We start from the raw sequence: 18,431 nt of genomic DNA, 5'->3' as shown, positions 1-18,431 counted from the left end.
TTTCAATAAAAATGTTGAATAATTGGTATGGATTGCAAGGAGCTAAGTTTGGTGTTGCACACCAAAACAATTTAAGGGAGAATGAAAGATTCTAAGTTTGGTGTTCCACCAAAAATCTCATTTAAAAGCACATTCTCACCTTTTGCATAATGCTAGCTCCAAGCAATCAAACAAATTATCCAACTATTTAACTGCTTTCTAGCTTTAATTCCATAACCTTTAGCAAGGATACAAGGTTTCACATATGGTTAACTTGTTGCATCAGAGGTAGTGGCAAGCAATTAAGTTTGGTGTCTCCAACACCAAAATAAATCCAAGAGCCACACTCAATTTATGCATACTAACCATGCAAGTAAGTTCAAAAAGCCATAATCATTTTTAGACTAACCAACTGCACAAAGGCTTGAGAAGCAAGCAACCTTTGAGAACTATGCAGGACAATAGCCAGCCATTGAAGATATTATGCATCGTAACTCAAAAAGAACACAACAGAAGGAAGAATCAAAGGGCTGCAACTTCAAAGGTTGTATCTAAACTTAATCCTTGCGGCTGTGAATTGTTTTGAACATGGGAACCATTATATATCCTGCTAAAGTGTTTATCTAGTTGCAAGTGAAGTTGTTTGATTAAGTATGCTAATCTGCATGATGCTTGTCACTCATCACCTAGCTGAATTTTGTTTTGTTTCCCATATGCTTGAATAAAAGAGAATTGTTTGAATTAGAAAGTAGATATCCAATGTTGCCTAAGTTAGAATGGAAGTTATGGTGGTGAATGTGTTTGATTAAATGTATAACTCATGAAATAATTGCTGCATAATATAATTTTCATTGAAGTGTGAGCTAGCTTGCTGTCATAAAGGTTCCTATCAGTAAAGAAAAAGCCCTTGAGAACAAAAATAAAACAGAAAGAAAAGGAAGTAGAAAAAGCCAATGTGGCAAGAAAAACAAAGAATAAAGGGTGGGCACCAATAGCTTGGACCCTAGGACACATGCCTGTTGTGTTCTTGTACTAGGATATACTTGGACAAGTAAATTCTGAGGGGTATTTCAAAACCCGGTCTCTTAGATCAACTGATTTGGGATGGCCAATTGAAAGTCTACAATAAAGAGCAACCTAGATACAGAATATTTAGTTATCCAAAGAGATGCTGGGCATCAATGATCCTAGGAGGAAATAGTGAGCCATGTGTCTGTGGTGGAAAGATATTGAGTAAAACTAAAGCCAAAGGCTACTACTGCAACATTTGACACCAAGCCTTCAAAGAATAATAAGCTTGTTAAGCAAAATAAGAAAAGAAAAGTTAGCAAGGGAGCAAGTAAAGAGTAAACCTTATAATAGCAAGTTTAGTAAGCCTTTGAGGAAAAATGTATATTATGTAACAGCAAACAATAACTTGAGTTATCATTGTCTGCATAAAAACTCCATGAATCAAGTTCTGCTATATGCCTAATAAGGATATGTTTGCTCTTCTTGTTCATTTCATTTTCTCTTAGTTTTTATGCTTGCTTGGGGACAAGCAAGAATTAAGTTTGGTGTTGTGATGACAGGTCATCATATACTCATTTTTCAAGCTAATTTCACTTGTTTTACTAGTCTTTATACACTTTCTTGCATCCTAAGTAAGTAATTTGGAATGAAAATGCATAACTTCTTTAAATCAAACAACCACCATTAAATTGATGCTAAATCATGAGGTTTGAGCAAAAATTAATTGATTTTTAAACCTTATGAGTTTAGAGATACTTTGATTTGTTGTTTTGGTTTCTTGTAGGTGACGAAAGGAAGAAAAGAAGAAAAACTGGCTTAAGAAGTGTGGCCAAGAAATGAGAAGTGTGGTGCAACATAGAAGGAGGAGGCAAATACTGCCCTCCACAAGAGCACACTGCCCTCCAGGAGAGCAGCATATTGAACCAAGCCTTGAAAAGCATCACTGCCCTGCCCACAACAAGGGCGGAGCACAATTTGATGCCAAGGACCAAAGGAAGCAAAAACTCTGCCCTGCCCTCCTTAAGAGCAATATCGAGCTTCATCCAAGAATAATTCAAAGGAAGTTGCTTCCTAGTGTTTCCTATGGGTTTCGAACCCAAGAACAAAGAGGAAAGGAGTAGCACTCAAACACAAGGAAAACAAGCAAAAATTGGCTTGCTTTCAATCTCTAAGAATCGAACACGGCACCATGAGGAAGCAAGGAACTAGGCGTTACTTTGGTGCCAAGAAAACCAAGGAAAAAGGAGCAGCTTGTGCCTCCACCGAGTTTTGAACTTGGGACTTCTTCATTGGCAACATTGCCCTGCCCTCCACAAGGGCAGGGCAGCATTCCTTGGTGCATGGCGTAGCATTTTGGCACGGCCAGGGCATGAGCTTGGCGCACAACAAGCACGCACGGGCAGCAAGACAAGCGCACCATGGCAACACTGCCCTGCCCTCCACAAGGGCAGGGCAGCATCCTGATGCTTCACACGCCCATCACACGCACGAGGCCGCTTGCACAATTTTCCTGCTCTGCCCTCCACAAGGGCAGGGCAGCCTCCTGGAAGCTAATTTCTCATGGGCTGAAAATTGGATTAAAAATCCAATTTAATTCATTTCTTCACCAAATCAAAAGCCCATCCAAATTCCAAAATCCAAGAATAGAAAGTGTATAAATAGGAGATAGTTTGATGTAATTAGGACCCTTCTTTTGATTTTTGAACTTTTACATTTTGAGACTTCATTTTCTTTAAGAGCTTTGAACTGAGGTCTGAGAGAATTGGGAAGGAGAATTGATCTCTCTTCTTCCTTGTTCTTGCTTGAGCATTTTTACTTCTCTTGTTTGAGTCTTTGGTGTGAAGAATTGAGGAATTTCTGTCTCAATCTCCATTCAAGATCTCTTTAATTTCCCTTCTGCATAATTGAGTTCAATTACATTTCCTTTACTGCTTCTTCTTTAATTTCTTGTTAATTGCTTTGTGAACTTGGATCTGGGAAGGCAATTGAGATCTAGACTTTGCTATCTAGTCTCTGGAGTCCTGAGATCCCATTTTCCTGTTGGTTCTTCTGTGAACCCTTGCTGCAATTTAATTTCCCTTTCTGTTTGAGATCTAACAGAATTCAAATCATCTCTTGCTTTGATAATTGTTGCAATTTAATTTCCCTTGCTTGAATTCTGAAATCCCAGTCCTCAAATCCCTTTTCCATTCAAGCAATTTATATTTCTTGCACTTTAAGTTACTGCAATTTATATTTCTCGCACTTTAAGTTTCAGTCATTTAATTTCTTATTCTTTAAGACTCAGCTCTTTTACTTTTAGTTCTCTTTAATTTCTGCAATTCTCCCCTCTCCCTTTACATTTTCTGCTATTTACTTACTGTTGGATACAAAATCACTCAACCAATACTTGATTCGCTTGACTAAATCAACCACTGAACTAAAATTGCTCAATCCTTCAATCCCTGTGGGATCGACCTTACTCCCGTGAGTTTTATTACTTGATGCGACCCGGTACACTTGCCAGTGAGTTTTGTGTTGGATCGTTTTCCACACATCACACCTCAAAGGAGAGCTCTCACCTCTTACACCTTCCCCTATCCAAGAAACTGTGGGAGCAGTATACTCACTCCTAATATTCATGCAAACAACTTTGAATTGAAGCCTCAACTTATTACTCTGGTGCAAAACAATTGTTCCTATGGGGCAGGTCCACTTGATGATCCAAACCAACACTTATCTGTCTTCCTCAGGATTTGTGGAACAGTCAAACGGATAGTGTACATCAGGATATCTACAAGCTGCCGCTATTTCCATTCTCCTTTAAGGATAAAGCATCTCAATGGTTGGAGACATTTCCCAAAGAAAGCATCAACAATTAGGAAGACTTAGTGAGCAAATTCCTAGCCAAATTCTACCCACCTCAGAGGATCATTAGATTGAAGACAGAAGTGCAAATATTCACTCAAATGGATGGAGAATCACTTTATGAGGCTTGGGAGAGATACAAGGCCTTGATCAGAAAGTGTCCACCTGAGATGTTTAGTGAATGGGACAGACTTCAAAATTTCTATGAGGGCTTTACTCTGAAAGCCTAAGAGGCTCTTGATTATTCGGCAGGAGGTTCAGTACAACTAATGAAGATAGCTGAAGAAGCCCAAAATCTCATAGACAATGTGACCAATAATCAATACTTTTATGCTCATCAAAGGCAACGCCAACCAGCTCCCAAGAGTGGTGTCTTGGAGCTTGAAGATGTTGATACTATCTTGGCACAAAATAAATAGATGCACCAACAACTTCAGCAACAAATGTAGATGATGGAGAAGAAAGTTGATGGACTGCAAATTGCTGCAGTAAATACATAAAGCCAATCATAAACCTCACATGGATGGAATTAATCTGAAGAAGGTTTTGGGACATTCAATTATGAGCAACAAGGCCAAAAATCCCACTCCAAGTACGGGAAGCCAGAATTGGAAAGTGTATAAATAGATAGGAATTTGATTTCATAGGGGGCTCTCTCTTTAATTTCATTTTAGAATTTTAGAATTAGGATCAGATATGAGTTTTCCTTTCTGTTTTGTTTCCTTTCCTCTGCCACTTTTGTTTTTTTCTTCCGGATCATGGACTTAGGATCGAAGAATTCTTCTAAATTTCTTCATCTTAGAGTTTTCTTTTATTTTTCCTTTGATAGTTTTATAAATTGGAGATCTGATCTTAGGTTTCTTCTATTTCTGCAATTTCTTCCTTTCTGTTTTGTTAAGAGAGCACCTGAATTCTTAGTTTCCTTACTATTTTTTATTCTTCTGCAATCTTTCATTTCTCTGAGAGGATTCTACAATTGATTAAGTTTTTATTTTGTTTTGACTCTTCTACACTTTTTTATTTCTGTTTTAGTACTGAATTGATCTATTTTCTTAATTTCGTCATCTGAGAGTTCTCTAGTTTACTGCAATTTATATCTTCTGGTTCTATTTTGATTTCCAGTACCCAAATCCCTTTATTCTTCAAGCAATTTAAGCTTTCTTGTAATTTAGATTCATCAATTTAAATTACGTGCACTTTAAGTTTCAGTTATTTTTAACTTTCTTGCAATTTACGTTTCAGTTTTTTTAATTTCTTGCACTTTAAGTTTCTGCAATTTACTTCTTCTACAATTTAAGATTCTAACAATTTACTCTCTGCATTTTATTTTTATGCTATTTATTGTCATTTAATCAAAATTTCATCAAATTCATCAAATATTCGCTTAACTAAATTTATCACCATACTAAAGTTGCCCAATCCATCAATCTTTGTGGGATCGACCTCACTCTTGTGAGTTATTACTACTTGATGCGATCCGGTATATGATGACAAGTCATCTTATGCTAATTTCACAGGCATTTTTCTCTTGTTTTCTAATGTTTTATACACTTTCTTGCACAGTAAGTAGGTGTTTGGATTGAGATTGCATGCATTGCCTAAAGTTTAGTGAACATGGTTGTTATAGTGCTTTTTCATAAGGTTTTGAGCTATTTTTAATAAATGTTATGAATGATGCAAATACCATATGATTATAGCAAACTTTGAGGCATTGTGTTTGATTGATTGTAGGACAAAATGAAGTAAGGAAGAAGAGAGGAATATACAACGTTGAAGACAATGTTTTTGGTAGAAAAGAAATGGGTGCCACCGTTGAAGGCAACATTGGTGATCCAACGTTGCCTCAAATGTGAAAAGCTATAGAATGCTGGTATGACATTGGAGAGAGCGTTGGACATCCAACGTTACTCCCAACGTGGTGATGAAATGTTCAATTCTGGAGCTAATTGAATTTTGAGCGACGCGTACGCGTTGATGACGTATACGCGTCAAAAAGCTTAATTTCTTTATCCGTGCACAAGCGGGTGTCACGCGCACGCGTCGAATGGCAAAATTGACCATCCACACGTACGCGTCATAAAGCGAACGTTGGAGGTCCAATGTTGCCTCAAACGCTAACTCCAACGTCCGCGATGCCAAGCCCAGAAATCAGAGTTGAGAAGTTTGAATCGATGCATACACGCCATTGACGCGTATGCGTGGATGGAAAAAAGAGCAACGCACGTGTAAGCATGGTGTACGCGTACGCATGAGTAAGCAAAATCTCAGATTTCACGCTTTCGTGAGATGCAGGCGTAGACGTGGGCATGCGGAACGTTAGCCGTCTAACGTTGAGTCAAACGCCAATGACAGCAAATTCTTTTGGTTTTTGAAATGGGCATTTCAGTCAACGTTGGCCATCAAATGATGACTCCAACTTCAATACCAGAAAGGGATAATTAGCAGACTCTTCTCCTCAATTGCATCTGGCTCCAACCCAATCAATCCTAACAAGGATTAAGAGGCCCAACCCAAGAACCCGAAGGCTCAATTCAAGGTGTATAAATAGAGAAGAATTTGATTCAAAAAAGGGGAGTCAGTAGGGAATTGTAGGGGGATTTCGTTAGTAGAGCATATATTGTAATTTTCTTTCCTTTTTAAGTTTTCCTTCTGTTTTTATTTCAGATATTCTCTAGTTTTCTGGTTTTTTTTTTAGCAATGAGGAACTAAACCCTAATTTCATTAGGGGGAGGAGATCTAGTGTAATTCCAATGAATCAATGAAATTCTTCTTCTTCTTCTCAATTCATTTTTGTAGCTATTGGATACCTTCTGTTTTGATTTAGAAATCTTCACTCTGGAAGGGGGTTGAATTCAGTTGAATGCTTGTGTGAGCCTCAAAAGGGGAATCACTTGCATTACTAACACTATTTGGGAGGAATTGAGGTTTTGAGAATTCGTGTGGCTAATGGATAAGAGAATTTGCTCTAACTCTTCTCATGACAATTAGATCAAGGAATTGGCAAGATTGATTGTGATTAGAGAGATTGGAGTGCCAAGGAATTTGGATCCGATCAATTTCAATCCGCCATAGATCTACATAAATGATTGAGGAAGGAGTTGAGACCCATTTGATTCATGAAGGATTGCAATATCTCCAATCCATGATGAATTATTTTCTTTGATTTTCTTCATCTTAAATTTCTTTGATTCCAATTTTCATCTGATTTGTTTTGCTGTTTGAATCCATGTGCCCAATTTCCTTTATGTTTCATGCAATTTAAGTTTCCTTGCAATTTAGATTCTACAATTTAAGTCTCTTGCATTTTAAGATTCAGTTATTTACCTTCCTTGCAATTTAAGTTTCTGCTCTTCTAATTTCTTTCACTTTAAGTTTCAGCAAATTAATTTTCTGCCATTTACTCTTCAGTTGATTTATATTCTGCAGTTTAGATTCATAGCAATTTACATTCTGTGAATCAAACTCCAATCAAATCATCAATATTAGCTTAATTAAATTCATCACCATACTAAAGTTGCTTAATCCATCAATCCCTGTGGGATCGATCTCACTCTTGTAAGTTATTATTACTTGATGCGACCCGGTACACTTGTCGGTTAGTTTGTGTGGAATCATTTTTTACCTCATCAAGTTTTTGGTGCCGTTGCCGGGGATTGATTTGGATTGACAATGATTAAGTAGGGTGATAATCTAGATTAAGCATTTTTCTTTGGTTTTGTTAAGCACACTAGCTGTATGGGATTTTGTCTCTACTAATCCTAACTGCACTCAAGGAACAGAGTGCTTTGTTTGTGTTTCTTGTTGTTTTGGTTGTATGCCAGGAGGAAGAAGAGGTGACTCCACTTCTTTTGATTCTGAACCAAAGAGAATATTCTTGAGATTGAGAAGAGAAGCAAGAGGGAAGGGCATAATTAGAGAAGAAGAATCAGAGGAGAGAATCAAGAGATGGAGGGCAACCCCCCTAATCCACCAGAAGAGGTGGCTAATAATAATGGCCAGCCTCAAAGGAGAGTCTTAGCCTCCTATGCCTTTCCCAATGCAAGAAACTATGGAAGCAGTATACTCACTCCAAATGTTCATTCCAATAACTTTGAGTTGAAGCTTCAGCTCATCACTTTGGTGCAGAACAACTGTTCTTATAGAGGAGGTCCCTGGGAAGACCCAAATCAACACCTCGCCATCTTTCTGAGGATATGTGACACAGTTAAGACAAATGGTGTACACCCAGACATCTATAAGTTACTGTTGTTTCCATTTTCCTTGAGGGATAAGGCAACCCAGTAGTTAGAAGCATTTCCCAAAGAAAGCATCAACAATTGGGAGGATTTAGTGAGCAAGTTTTTGGCTAAGTTCTACCCACCTCAGAGGATCATAACATTGAAGACAGAAGTGCAAACATCCACCCAAATGGATGGAGAATCACTTTATGAGGCTTGGGTGAGATACAAAGCGTTGATTAGAAAGTGTCCACCAGAGATGTTTAATGAATGGGACAGACTTCAGAATTTCTTTGAAGGATTGACTCTAAAAGCTCAAGAGGCCTTGGATTATTTTGCTGGAGGTTCAGTGCAACTAATGAAGACAGCTGAGGAAGCTCAAAATCTAATAGACACTGTAGCCAATAACCAGTACTTCTATGGTCATCAAAGGCAACACCAACCAGCTCTAAAGAGAGGTGTGTTAGAACTTAAAGGTGTGGACACCATCTTGGCACAAAACAAGGTGATGCACCAACAAATTCAACAACAAAGGATAGATGGTCTTCAAGTAGCTGCAGTGAATACAACAAGTCAACCATCACCTACATGGGGACAAAATGAAGAAAACTATGAAGAGCATCAGCCTGAGCAAGTCCAATACATGCACAACCAAGGAGCTGGACAAAATGAGTTCCATGGAGGAATCACCCTAATTTGAGGTGGGGAGATGACCAAAACCAACAGCCTTGGCAGAGAAACCCAAACCAGAACAATTCCAGAAACACAAACCATCAAAACCATCAAAATACTAACCAAAACCAATACAGAAAACCACAAAACAATCAACCTTCATCTAACTACTATCCACCAAATAACCCTGCAATTAACCAAAACAACTATCATCCACCTTCAACACCCCATAATCAACCACAACCACCCCAAGAAGCTCAAAGAATCTCCAACTTGGAGATGATGATGGAAAAGATGATCAAGCATCAAGAATTGGCCAATAAGAACCATGAAGCTTCACTGCAAAATCTAGAAAAGCATATTGGACAATTGTCCAAGCACACAGTGGCTGAAAGAGCACCCAATGCACTATCAAGTGACACCATTCCCAATCCCAAAGAAGAATGTAAAGCAATCCAATTAAGGAGTGGAAGAACCTTTGAGAATGACAAAGAAGCTAACAAGTGGCCAGCAGAGAATGAAGAGGCTAAAAGCAAGGAGGAGGTGACAACAAAAGAAAAATACCAAAAGGAGTCCAAAAGGTAAGAGGAAAAGCTTCATTCCTCAAAGAAGGGAAAATAAGTCATAGAGGAGCAACAACACGAATAGAAGAAAGTGGAGAAGTCATACACTCTTCCACTTCCATATCCTCAAAGATTCAACATGGGGCTAAAGGACCAACAATTTCCTAAGTTCCTAGAAGTCTTTAAGAAGCTAGGAATCAACATCCCACTTGCTGAAGCATTGGAGAAAATGCCTTTGTATGCAAAATTTCTAAAAGAACTCATCAACAAGAAGAGAAGCTGGAATGAAAAAGAGACAGTGATCTTAACACAAGAGTGCAGTGTAGTGATTCAAAGAGGTCTCCCACCAAAACTCATAGATCCTGGGAGTTTCATCATATCTTGCACCATAGGCAACATGACCTTGGAAAAAGCTCTTTCTGACTTAGGATCCATCATCAATTTTATGCCCCTCTCACTAATGAAAAGGCTTACAATAGAGGAAGTCAAACCCACCAAAATGTCACTTCAAATGGTTGATAGATCACTCAATATACCAAATAGAGTTGTAGAAAATTTATTGGTGAGGATTGGAGAATTTATTTTCCCTGCTGACTTTGTTATCTTGGACATGGAAGAAGAGGGACACAGTTCAATTATATTGGGACGACCTTTCTTGGCAATAGCAAGAGCCATCATTAATGTGGAGAAAGGTGAAATGACCCTCATGGTGCATGATGAAAAAATGATCATCAATGTCTTCAAGGCCATGCAATATTCTCTTGAGAAGGAAAAGCACATGAGAGTGGAAATGATACAAGAAGTGGAAGAGGAGTTACTGGATGCCAACAACTAGGAGGAACAAGAAGAGGAAATAGAAGTAGAACGAGCTATCATAAAAAAAATAGCTGAAGTATCCTTTGAAGGCGAAACAAAGGAAATGTCAAAGCAAGAATTAAAACCGCTCCCTCCTCATCTCAAGTATGCATTCGTAGGAGAAGAAAAAACTTTGCCAGTGATCATTAACTCCTCAATAAACATGGAAGATGAAACAAAGCTGATTGAAGTGTTGAAAGTTCACAAGACAGCCTTGGGATGGACGATTGATGATATCAAGGGTATAAGCCCTATCATCTTCATGCAAGTGATGTTGCAATTGGTGCTGTATTGGGCAAAAAAAAGACAAGCTGCATCATGTCATATATTACGCAAGTAAGGTGTTAAATGAGGCACAAAAGAATTACACCACCACAAAAAAAGAGCTTTTGGCTATTGTGTATGCATTTGACAAATTTATACAATACTTGATTGGTTCAGAAGTTATAGTCTATACTGATCATGCTGCTCTCAAGTATCTCATGTCTAGACAGGATTCCAAGCCAAGGCTTATCAAGTGGGTGCTACTATTGCATGAATTTGACATTGAAGTAAGAGATAGGAAAGGAAGCAAGAACCAAGTGGCAGACCATTTGTCAAGATTGCCACAAGAAGCCAACCAAGATACACTACAACCAGTGAATGAGAAGTTCCCAGATGAACATCTTCTCCAAATCCAGCAAGCACCTTGGTTTGCTAATATTGCAAACTACAAGGTGGGAAGAAAGATTCCTCAAGAGTTCACCAAGCAACAAGTAAAGAAGCTATGTAATGAAGCCAAGAAGTTCCTATAGGATGAGCCATTCTTATTCAAGAGGTGTGTAGATGGGATGATTAGAAGATGTATCCCTAAAAGTGAAATGAGAGACATACTGTGGCACTGTCATGGTTCAACTTATGGTGGACATTTTGGACCAGAAAGAACCGCAGCTAAAGTGCTTAAAGGTGGATTCTATTGGCCAACTATATTCAAGGATGCTAGAAAATTCGTGCTCCAATGTAATGAATGTCAAAGAGCTGGAGGACTAACAAAGAGGAATGAAATGCCTCAAAACTTCATTCTGGAAGTGGGGCTATTGGATCTTTGGGGTATGGATTTTATGGGCCCCTTTCCCCCATCATATTCCTTTAAATACATTCTGGTAGCAGTGGAATATGTCTTCAAATGGGTGGAGGCTATAGCCACAACCACATGTGACTCACCAATTGTTCTTCACTTTCTTAAGCAACACATCGTCACAAGATATGGGGTGCCCAAAGGTGTTATAAGTGATGGTTGCAACTACTTCTGCAACAAACAAATGGAGAAACTGCTCCAATTTTCATCTGATTTGTTTTGCTGTTTGAATACTTATACCCAATTTCCTTTATGTTTCATGCAATTTAACTTTCCTTGCAATTTAGATTCTGAAATTTAAGTCTCTCTCATTTTAAGATTCAGTTATTTACCTTCCTTGCAATTTAAGTTTCTACTTTTCTAATTTCTTGCACTTTAAGTTTCAGCAATTTAATTTTCTGCCATTTACTCTTCAGTAGATTTATATTCTGTAGTTTAGATTAAAAACAATTTACATTCTGTCAATGAAACTCCAATCAAATCATCAATATTAGCTTAACTAAATTCACCACCATACTAAAGTTGCTTGATCCATCAATCCCTGTGGGATCGACCTCACTCTTGTGAGTTATTATTACTTGATGCAACCCGGTACACTTGCCGGTTAGTTTGTGTGGAATCATTTTTTCCCTCATCTGTATATTTGCCGGTGAGTTTGTGTGGAATCGTTTTTCCCTCATCAATTTTTTGGCACCATTTCCAGGGATTGATACAGATGGATAATGATTAAGTAGGTGATCATCTAGATTAAGCATTTTTCTTTATTTTTGTTAAGCACACTAACTGTTTGAGATTTTGTTTAAGCTAACCTTAACTTTACTCTAGCAGTAGAGTGCTTTCTTTTTAGTTTCTGGTTTTGTTTATGTTGTATGCCAGGAGGAAGATCAAGAGATGGAGGGTAACCCCCCTAATCCACCAGAGGAAGTGGCCAACAATAATGGCCCACCTCAAAGGAGAGTTCTCACCTCTAACACCTTCCCCAATCCAAGAAACTGGGAGCAGTATACTCAGTCCCAATGTTCATGCAAACAACTTTGAGTTGAAGCCTCAACTTACTACTCTGGTGCAGAAAAATTGTTCCTATAGGGGAGGTCCACTTGAAGATCCAAACTAACACTTGTCTGTTTTCCTTAGGATTTGTGAAATAGTCAAAACAGATGGTGTACATCAGGGTATCTACAAGCTGCTGTTATTTCCATTCTCCTTGAAGGATAAAACATCTCAATGGTTGGAGACATTTCCCAAAGAAAGCATCAATAATTAGGAAGACTTAGTGAGCAAATTCCTAGCCAAATTCTACCCATCTCAGAGGATTATTAATTTGAAGACAGAAGTGGAAAAATTCACTCAAATGGATGGAAAATCACTTTATGAGGCTTGGGAGAGATACAAGGCCTTGATCAGAAAGTGTCCACCTGAGATGTTTAGTGAATGGGACAGACTTCAAAATTTCTATGAGGGCTTGACTCTGAAAGCTTAAGAGGCCCTTGATTATTCGGCATGAGGTTCAGTACAGCCAAGGAAGATAGCTAGAGAAGCCCAACATCTCATAGACACTGTGACCAACAGTCAATACTTTTATTCTCATCAAAGGCAACGCGAACCAGCTCCCAAGAGAGGTGTCTTAGAGCTTGAAGGTGTTGACACTATCTTGGCACAAAACAAACAGATGCACCAATAACTTCAGCAACAAATGGAGATGATGGCCAAGAAAATTGATGGACTACAAATTGCTGTAGTAAATAAACAAAGCCAATATCAAACCTCACATGGATAGAATCAATTTGAAGAAGGTTTTGGGACATTCAATTATGAGCAACAAAGCCCTTAGCAGGTGCAATACATGAATAACACCTCAAGTTCGTTCCAACATAACTTTCATGGTGATACACACAATCCATCCTGGAGGACTCATTCTAACTTGAGGTGGGGTGAGCACCAGAATCAAGGACAAAGGGACTTCAACTATAACAGCCTGAGCAACACAAACAACCAAAGCCATTCATCCAATAATATTAACCAATTCAAAAACCCAGAAAACACATATCACCAACCCCATAGCAACTCACAAAACCACCAGAATAACTTTTCCACATCCATATTCTACCCACAAAATACCCCCGCAAATAATTCAAACAACTTCCAGCAATAACCATCTCATTTCACACAACCACAGCCGAATCTGGACTCTCTAAGAATCTCTAGTCTAGAGACAATGATGGAAAAACTCATGAAAAATCAAGAGATAGCAAGACAGGATCAGGAAGCTGGAAGGAAAGATCAAGCCCTGGCATTCAAAAACCAAGAGCCCTCAATCAGAACCTTGAAAGACACATGGGGCAAATGGCTAAGCAAATTTCAGAAATAGGTGAGAAGAGAGCAAATGCCTTCCCTAGTGCCACTAAAGGCAACCCAAGAGACAAAGGAAAAGCTACAAAGTGAGTGGAGTGCAAAGCAATCATAGTGGAAAGTGAGAAGACTATGAAGAAGGAAGCCATCAATTAGGAAGAACGCAACAGAGAAGATCCACAAGAAGAGACAGAGGAGAGAAGTGAAAAGGATCAGAAAACCAAAAAATGCGCAAATCTCAAAGGGAGACAAGAATATCCTTGAACCACAGCTACATGGGAAGAAGGAAGGGGTGAAGCCATATGTCCCTAAACTTCCATATCCACATAGGTTCAAGAAAGAGAACGAGGATAAGCAATATTTAAAATTCCTGGATATATTCAAGACACTCAGCATCAATATTCCTTTCTTATAAGTACTTGAAAAGATGCCATTATATCCCAAATTTATGAGAGAAGTGCTAACAAAAAAAGATCCCTGAAGGAAGGACAGATTGTTGAAATGATAATGGAGTGTAGTGCTATTCTCCAAAGAAGTTTTGCCAAAGAAGAAAGATGATCCTTGACCCTTTTATATACCCTGCACCATAGGAAACATAACTGTTGAGAAGTCATTCTGTGACCTTGGTGCAAGCATAAACTTGATGCCTCTGTCTCTCATGAGGAAACTACAAATTTTTAAGCTGAAATCTACTCGAATAGCTCTCCAAATGGCTGACAAATCCATTAAGCAAGCACTGGGAGTTGTAGAGAATGTGCTGATAAAAATGGAAAAATTCTTTCTGAAGATCCCTACTGAAGGCTTTTCACCAGGGGATAAAGTGGTGTTAAACACCCAACCAATGAAGGTGTCTCCGCAATTGTTTGAGTACTATACTGTGAACCGGATCCTTTCACTTGAACACCTAGAAATCATCAAAGAGGAGACCGGAAGGAAGTCTAGAGTTAGAGGAGAAAAGCTAAGGCATTATGATTTTCAGCTTCCATGATCAAAGGATAAGATGTCAGCTAATGACACTAAACGAGTGCTTGTTGGGAGGCAACCCAACCAGAGGTAACTCTCTTTTCAATCACTATTTCAATAAGAGGGTTAAGTAGATTTATCTGTATTACAAGGAGCTAAGTTTGGTGTTGCACACCAAAACAATTTAAGGGTGAATGAAGGATGCTAAGTTTGGTGTTCCACCAAAAATCTCATTTAAAAACACATTTCAACCCTCTGCATAAATGGTTACTAGCTTTAAGCAATCAGGGAAACTACTCAACCATTGTCTGTTTTCTAGTTTTTAGTTTTACTACCTTTAGCAAAGGCACAAGCTTTCATGTATATCGATGATTTGTTGCATAAGAGGTGGTAGCAAGGGACTAAGTTTGGTGTTCACACACCAAAGTATGTTCAAAGGCCTACAAACATTCATGCATGCTAACCATTTTTTTAAGTGCTTGGGGGGACAAGAAACTTCCACTATCAGTATAGAGAACTATTCAACTTTTTGGAAGGATTGTACATCATGAGCAAGAAAGGCACAAAAGCTAAGAAGGAAGATGAAGGACTAAACAAGAAGATACCAAAAGGTTGTATTGTTACTCAACTGTTTATATCTGTTGTGCTTTAGTTGGAAGTCGAATTATTCTCCTTTCTGATAAGTTTGCCCTTATATGCACTCTATTAGTTTACTGTCCTGTTGTTATTCAAAATAACTGATCTAGCCAGAATAATGATAAAGTTCAGTGGCGGTAATTGCTTGACTAATTGGTAAGCTTAATAATAAAAGCTGCAGAATATAATATCTCTTGTAGTGTGAACTTAGTTGCTATTGTAAAGCCTTCAATTAATAATTATACTTGGAAAAAGAATAGTAAGAAGGAAAGAAAAAAAAGACAAAAATTGGCAACAAAAATGAAAAAAACAAATAATAAGGCTAAACACCAATAGCTTGGACCTTAGGACATATGCCTGTGGTGCTTGCTATACTAGGATCTGCCTGGACAATTAGTTTTTGGGGAGTATTTTAAAACTTGATAACTTGGATTAACTAATCCAGGATTTAATCCAGGATTATCAACAGAAAGTCCACTATCAAGAGCAACCTAGTTACAAGGCATTTAGTGACCCAAAGAGGTGATGGGCATCAATGTCTTAGGATGAATTGTGAGCCAAATGTCTGTGGTGAAGATGTGTTGACTGAAAAATAAAGTTAATAAGCTGCTGCAACACATAAAGCTTAGCTAAAAAAAAAACCTTCTCAACAGAAAAATAAAAGAAAATCAAAACACCAAAGATAGACGAATAACAAGGTTCACAACAGCAACTTTAATTAGCACTTAAAGGGACATTTCAATCCTGAAACTTAATAAAAGTAGAGCGCAATTACATCTGCATAAAACCCCATGAACCAAATTCAATTACCTGGTAAATAAGGACATATATGCTTTCCTGTTTCTTTCATTTCTTCTCATGTTTTAGTGCTTGCTTGGGGACAAGCAAGATTTAAGTTTGGTGTATTGATGACAAGTCATCTTATGCTAGTTTCACAAGCATTTTTCATTTGTTTCATTAGGTTTTATGCACTTTCTTGCACAATAACTAAGTGGTTGGAGCGGAATTTCATGATTATCTTGATCTAATCAAACATTATTAATTTTATATAAAATCATGAGATTTATGCGAGAATTAAGTGATTATTATAAACAATGCAATTTTTTATGATTTTGGTGAGACTTTGATTTCTTGTTTGATTGATTTTAGGTGACAAAATGGAGAGGAAGAGATGCATTCCAGTAGCGACGCACACGCGCACAGGTCGCATATGCGCCGGCAATGACTTGTGCAAATCCACACGTACGCACAAAGGACGGGTACGTGTGGATATACTTGGTGCTCATTTACAAAGAGAGCGTTACGTTAACTCAGTGAACGTTTTTGGGCATTTTGAGATTGGGATTAGAAGTTTTACATCCGACACGTTCGCACTCATGGCGTGCATGCGTCGATGGAGCACTTGGGACAAAGCACGCACACGCGTGACTGGCGTTGAAGCCTGGAATTGAGATTTTACTACCCACGCGCATGCACAGAGGATGCGCACGCGTGGGCAGCGCTCACTAAGCCAACATAGTGCTCAATAAGAAAACGCTATTGAAGACGTGTACACGTGAAAGGGGCGCGCGAGCATGGTGGGATCTGAAGACTGATAGTGACACGCACGCATAAGTGACGCGTACGCGTCGATGAGCAAAGTCGCAAAGGGACGCGCGCGCGCAAGGGATGCGCACGCATGGATGAATGAACGCTGCGCTCACTTTGAGAACGCAACGTTCCCCTGGAAGCTGAATTCTGATCCACTTCATACAAGGCCAAAAAGCCAACTCCAAGTACGGGAAGCCAGAATTAGAAAGTGTATAAATAGATAGGAATTTGATTACATAAGGGGCTCTCTCTTTAATTTCATTTTAGAATTTTAGAATTGAGATCAGATCTGAGTTTTCCTTTATGTTTTGTTTCCTTTCCTCTGCCACTTTTATTCTTCTGTTTTTTGGATCTTGGACTTGAGATAAAAGAATTATTCTGAATTTCTTCATCTTAGAGTTCTCTTTTATTTTTCCATTGATACTTTTATGAATTGGAGATCTGATCTTAGGTTTCTTCTGTTTCTGCAATTTCTTCCTTTATGTTTTGTTAAGAGAGCACCTGAGTTCTTAGTTTTCTTACTATTTAGTTATTCTTCTACAATCGTTCATTTCTCTGAGAGGATTCTATACTTGATTTAAGTTTTCATTTTTTTTACTCTTCTGCACTTTTCTATTTCTATTTTGGTAATGAATTGATCTATTTTCTGAATTTTCTCATCTGAGAGTTCTATAGTTTACTGTAATTTATATCTTCTAGTTCTATTTTGATTCTCAGTACCCAAATCCCTTTGTTCTTCATGCAATTCAAGTTTCCTTGCAATTTAGATTCAGCAATTTAAATTACGTGCACTTTAAGTTTTTGTTATTTACCTTTCTTGCAATTTAAGTTTTAACTCTTTTAATTTCTTGCACTTTAAGTTTCAGCAATTTACTTCTTCTGCAATTTAAGATTCAGCCAATTTACTTTCTGTATTTTGTTTTCATGCAATTTATTGTCTGTTAATCAAAATTTCACCAAATTCATCAAATATTCGCTTAACTAAATTCATCACCAGACTAAAGTTACTCAATCCATCAATCTCTGTGGGATCAACCTTACTCCTGTGAGTTATTACTGCTTGATGCAACCCGGTATACTTGCCGGTGAGTTTGTGTGGAATCGTTTTTCCCTCATCAACTGTTAAGACCAATAGAGTTGATCCTGAGGTCAACACGCTTATACTTTTCCCTTTTGCTGTTAGAGACAAAGCTAGAATATGGTTGGATTCTCAACCTAATGAAAGCCTGGACTCTTGGAAAAAGTTGGTCAATTCTTTCTTGGCCAGGTTCTTTCCACCTCAAAAGATGAGCAACCTTAGGGTGGAAGTTCAAACCTTCAGACAAAAAGAGGGTGAATCCCTCTATGAAGCTTGGAAAAGATATAAGAAATTTATCAAGAGTTGTCCTCCTAACATGCTCTCAGAATGGTCTATCCTAGCAATCTTTTATGATGGCTTATCCGAAATATAAGATGTCCTTGGATTATTCTGCAGGTCGATCACTCCACTTGAAAAAAAAAGCCTAAAGAGGCACAGGAACTCATTGAAATTGTTGTAAACAACCAACTCATGTACACTTCTGAGAGAAACCCTTTGAACAATAGGGTGGCTCAGAAGAAAGGAGTTCTAGAGGTTGACACTCTGAATACCAT

At 38.2% G+C, this 18,431-nt stretch overlaps 1 protein-coding gene and 1 non-coding gene across 2 annotated transcripts; one reads left to right on the top strand and one right to left on the bottom strand.

Moving 5' to 3' along the window:
* Positions 1 to 9,011: 9,011 nt before the first annotated feature.
* LOC107472193 (uncharacterized) lies at positions 9,012 to 10,124 on the top strand. Its single transcript, XM_016091742.1, has 2 exons — positions 9,012 to 9,307; positions 9,422 to 10,124. Exons 1-2 carry the CDS (start codon positions 9,012 to 9,014, stop codon positions 10,122 to 10,124), a joined length of 999 nt encoding a protein of 332 aa, XP_015947228.1.
* A 7,967-nt stretch (positions 10,125 to 18,091) lies between these two features.
* Positions 18,092 to 18,198, bottom strand: LOC127747246 (small nucleolar RNA R71). Its single transcript, XR_008009048.1, has one exon. It is a non-coding gene; the product is annotated as a small nucleolar RNA R71 (small nucleolar RNA).
* Positions 18,199 to 18,431: the final 233 nt, after the last annotated feature.

The sequence above is a fragment of the Arachis duranensis genome, chromosome 4 (genome assembly GCF_000817695.3).
Source record: "Arachis duranensis cultivar V14167 chromosome 4, aradu.V14167.gnm2.J7QH, whole genome shotgun sequence".
In the NCBI taxonomy this organism is placed as follows: Eukaryota; Viridiplantae; Streptophyta; class Magnoliopsida; order Fabales; family Fabaceae; genus Arachis; species Arachis duranensis.
This window is presented reverse-complemented; position numbering and strand designations above follow the sequence as displayed.

Bases quoted from the DNA above. Each gene is read 5' to 3' on its own strand.
- LOC107472193 (XM_016091742.1), top strand. From the start codon at position 9,012: ATGGAAAAGATGATCAAGCATCAAGAATTGGCCAATAAGAACCATGAA. The intron at 9,308-9,421 runs GTAAGAGGAAAA...ATATCCTCAAAG, and splicing joins TACCAAAAGGAGTCCAAAAG to ATTCAACATGGGGCTAAAGG.